Source organism: Phalaenopsis equestris, unplaced genomic scaffold (assembly GCF_001263595.1).
Source record: "Phalaenopsis equestris unplaced genomic scaffold, ASM126359v1 Scaffold000002, whole genome shotgun sequence".
In the NCBI taxonomy this organism is placed as follows: Eukaryota; Viridiplantae; Streptophyta; class Magnoliopsida; order Asparagales; family Orchidaceae; genus Phalaenopsis; species Phalaenopsis equestris.
Window position 1 is genome coordinate 3,577,964 of NW_018164444.1, and position 3,535 is coordinate 3,581,498.

Consider the following 3,535-nt stretch of genomic DNA (forward strand, 5'->3'; position numbering starts at 1 on the left):
ACGGCGACATTTAAAAACCCCCCCCCGCCCTTATAAGCTGCCCCAAACGGAGTCAACTTTATAACAAGCCAATGAGAAGGCCACCAAAAAAGATCATATAAAATAACAATTTTTCTAGGAAGAGTGAAACACCGGTGATGCATTAATGCATACCATCTAGGCTCAAATCACTGACTCACAGTTATCATTGACAATATTATAATGTATCATTTGAATTCAAGTCAAATAACACTTACACACACACATAAAATCAACATAGATGTCAACTTTTGTAGAATTGGAAATATCCATCCACTTTAAGGCTCCATTAAATGCATAAAATCATAGAAAAAAGAGAGTTAATTTTTCTTTCAAGGTCTGCAAGACCCGACTCGAAATGACCTATAAAGTGGGCCGGTTTAGCTTTGACTGGTCAAAACCCGAATAAGTCCAATCACTTCATCAACTTTCTCATTCTAATAAATTATAAAGGAGCTCATAAATGTGCTAAAATGATATGATAATTTGTACTATAGTATTAAGGATCACATAAAAGCGTTTATAACTATTATCGATAAATTGAGGACAATATGACCTAACATAACCTTGCTAGTTCACATGATTATGATAATTCATGATTCATGGCCAATTCATTATGATTCAAGATGAAGTTGCACTGAATTAGTATATGCTCATACATGTTGCTTTTGTTGCCATACAAACAGCTTTCATTGAGTTTTTGTTTTCTATTGAGCTTTATACTCACAATTGTGCATACTTGCATGAGTTCAAATTAAACAAGCATAAACATATTGTTGAGAAGTAACGTTATAGACTTATTAAAATGCAAATATTACATTATATTTTGGTTCTCCTATTATACATATCGATGTAATATAAGATGTGTATCATGAGATCTTGCTAGAATTGTCTATGTGTTGAGATTTAGTTATATAAATTTATATTGAGGATTTAGTGGTTCTACATATTTATTCAAATATGTTGATACATGATGTTAGAATATAGATAATAATATAAATACTCATATTTTTTTTCTTGTATTTAATGTTGATTTGATATTGTTTTTTGTTATGTAATGCGCCTAAGATTTCGTCATCGACACCTTGCATGCTAACATGATTCATCTTTCTCCTCATGTCCTGATCACTGTATATAAGCAAACATCACCCCTCTATGTTTTTCTCCTAAGAGTTGAGAAGAGTTATATATTATAAGCCCATCATGATTTATTTTTGAAATTCGTATTAACAGCTAAATTATTAGCTTCTTATTGAATAATCTTTATTACCCATCATCAAATATGATGTTGCCTGTTCTTCTCTCTTACATTTCAAATTCACAGGCAATGTTCCACTACTCAAATAATTAGACTAAACTCTAACGCCCAAATCTGGCCTCCTTCCTACTAAGAGAATAATTGAATTGACCATTGCCTATCATCTGACTTTGATGTTTCTCAACAACTTTTGTATGATAACTACCCATGACAACCCTCTGATACTTATTAGCCCATGACACATGACATATGTCTTCCCAATCACCTTACATCTCTTTATACAAAGAGAACGACTAAGTTGATCAGTCGTCATTGTTTAAGCTTTTTAATTTTACATTAACCATCACGGAATCAACATCCGACCTGTGTTATCTTGGTTGTCATATCTCATCTCTTATCTATGTTGAATGATTTATAGTTCTTACGTCTCTTTATACAAAGAGAGCGACTAAGTTGATCAGTCGTCATTGTTTAACCTTTTTAATTTCACATTAACCGTCACAGAATCAACATCCGACCTGTGTTATCTTGGTTGTCGTATCTCATCTCTTATCTATGTTGAATGATTTATAGTGCTTCTAATTAAGTACCATTCAACATGATTTTTAGTACTTCCATTTTATTTTTAACTACTTAGAAATTAGCTTAAAAATGCATCCTCCTCAATCCTAATTGTCATATATATAAAGAACAAAAAGGAAAAAATTGGATTAGTGATTAACAAAAAAATTAATTAAATTATTTTATTATTGCTAGTTAATTCAAAATTAATCCAATACATAATTAATCAAATACAATAATTAATTCCCCCAATAAACTTTCCAAATATTTACAACTCGGCTTTGGCCTTTTTCCAAAATCATTCAATGATTTACATACATACCACTCATTCCTATGTATTTACATATATAACACCTAAAATGTAATTTTTACATTAACAACCCCCTAAATTTTCATATCACAAAAAGAAAATACCACCATTGTAACTTCACAAAAAATAAAATACATCCTTTCAAGCATAGAAAAGTGGGCATATATGTAAAAATTAAAGTTTAAGTGCATGCACATAAATTTTACATATCTAACACCTAACTTTAAATTTTACATACTTATCATTTTACCCATGCACAAAAAGTTGAATTTCACTTACTAAAAGTTTAAACTATACTGTTTTTGATGTGATACTAAAAATTCTCATGAAATAAATGCAAAAGATCAAAGTTTAAGTATTGTTTATGTAAATTATAGGAGTTGATTGGTATGTGTGTAAATGCCCCAAAAAGTAATATTTACAAAAAAAAAAACATTTATATTTATACGAATTTCCCCTCGGCGGGTTAGTCATTCGTGGGGTTATCTCAGCGAGGGGTGTAAAAGAGTCGAACACGGGCGAGTCCAGACTCAGCTCGTACTCCGCTCATTTATATTTAGAGCTCAAAAAGTTATGTGTTCTGCTTGTTTGTATAGCGAGCCGAAAACGAGTCATTCACGAATAAAGAGTCATTTTGACAACCCTAATCACTTAGCCATAAGATGTTAAGGATTGAACAAAATTTAAAAATTATTGCTTATGTTAAACATCATTTGTGATCTAATAAATAATTTTAATTATATTTTTTTAATTAATACTTTTAATTAATTATAAATCTTTATAGCCTTATAGTCAATTTATTTTTTTAAAATACTAAGTTTTATATATATATATATATAATTGATTAGTAGTATTTTGAGTCAAAACGAGTCAAACACGAACGACAAATCTTTGTTCGTGTTATTCATGTTCGGCTTGTTAACTTAGCGAACGAGCCGAACACAAGCTTCTTAATGAGTTGAACACCGGAGAACACTTTAATCCGTTGGACCACATTACTTAAAATATAACAAAATAAATATTCTTTTATGGCAAAAATGCACCCCACGGCACCCAAACAACATAATTTGACACGTGTCACGACGCTGATGTGAATTGATGACTTCGGCTGGTCCCACGGAAGTGCCCGCTTACGAACACGGGTACGCATAGAAACATGACGGCGGCTTCGTAAGCTGTGCAACTTAACCGCATAGGCGCTATTCTCTCTTCCCCACCGAAATCTAGGGTTTTCTTCAGCTTTCGTTCCCTTTTAACATTGTTCGCTCTGCATACTCTGTCTCTCTCTCCCCCTCTGCGTCGCCATCTCTACGGGCATCGGATAAATCTGGTCTATTGATGGAGTTACCGGCGTACGAGGGGGGTACGGGGGGTAAGTTTCGGCGGGC

General features: G+C 32.6%; 1 protein-coding gene across 1 annotated transcript in view; it reads left to right on the forward strand.

The window, feature by feature from the left end:
* The first annotated feature begins 3,345 nt into the window (after positions 1 to 3,345).
* Positions 3,346 to 3,535, forward strand: part of LOC110022459 (nuclear pore complex protein NUP1-like) — a 16,774-nt gene continuing 16,584 nt past the window's right edge. Inside the window, exon 1 of the mRNA XM_020721413.1 lies at positions 3,346 to 3,533. Coding sequence (XP_020577072.1) covers positions 3,486 to 3,533 — 48 coding nt within the window. The 5' untranslated portion in view covers positions 3,346 to 3,485. The remainder of the gene's footprint in view (positions 3,534 to 3,535) is intronic.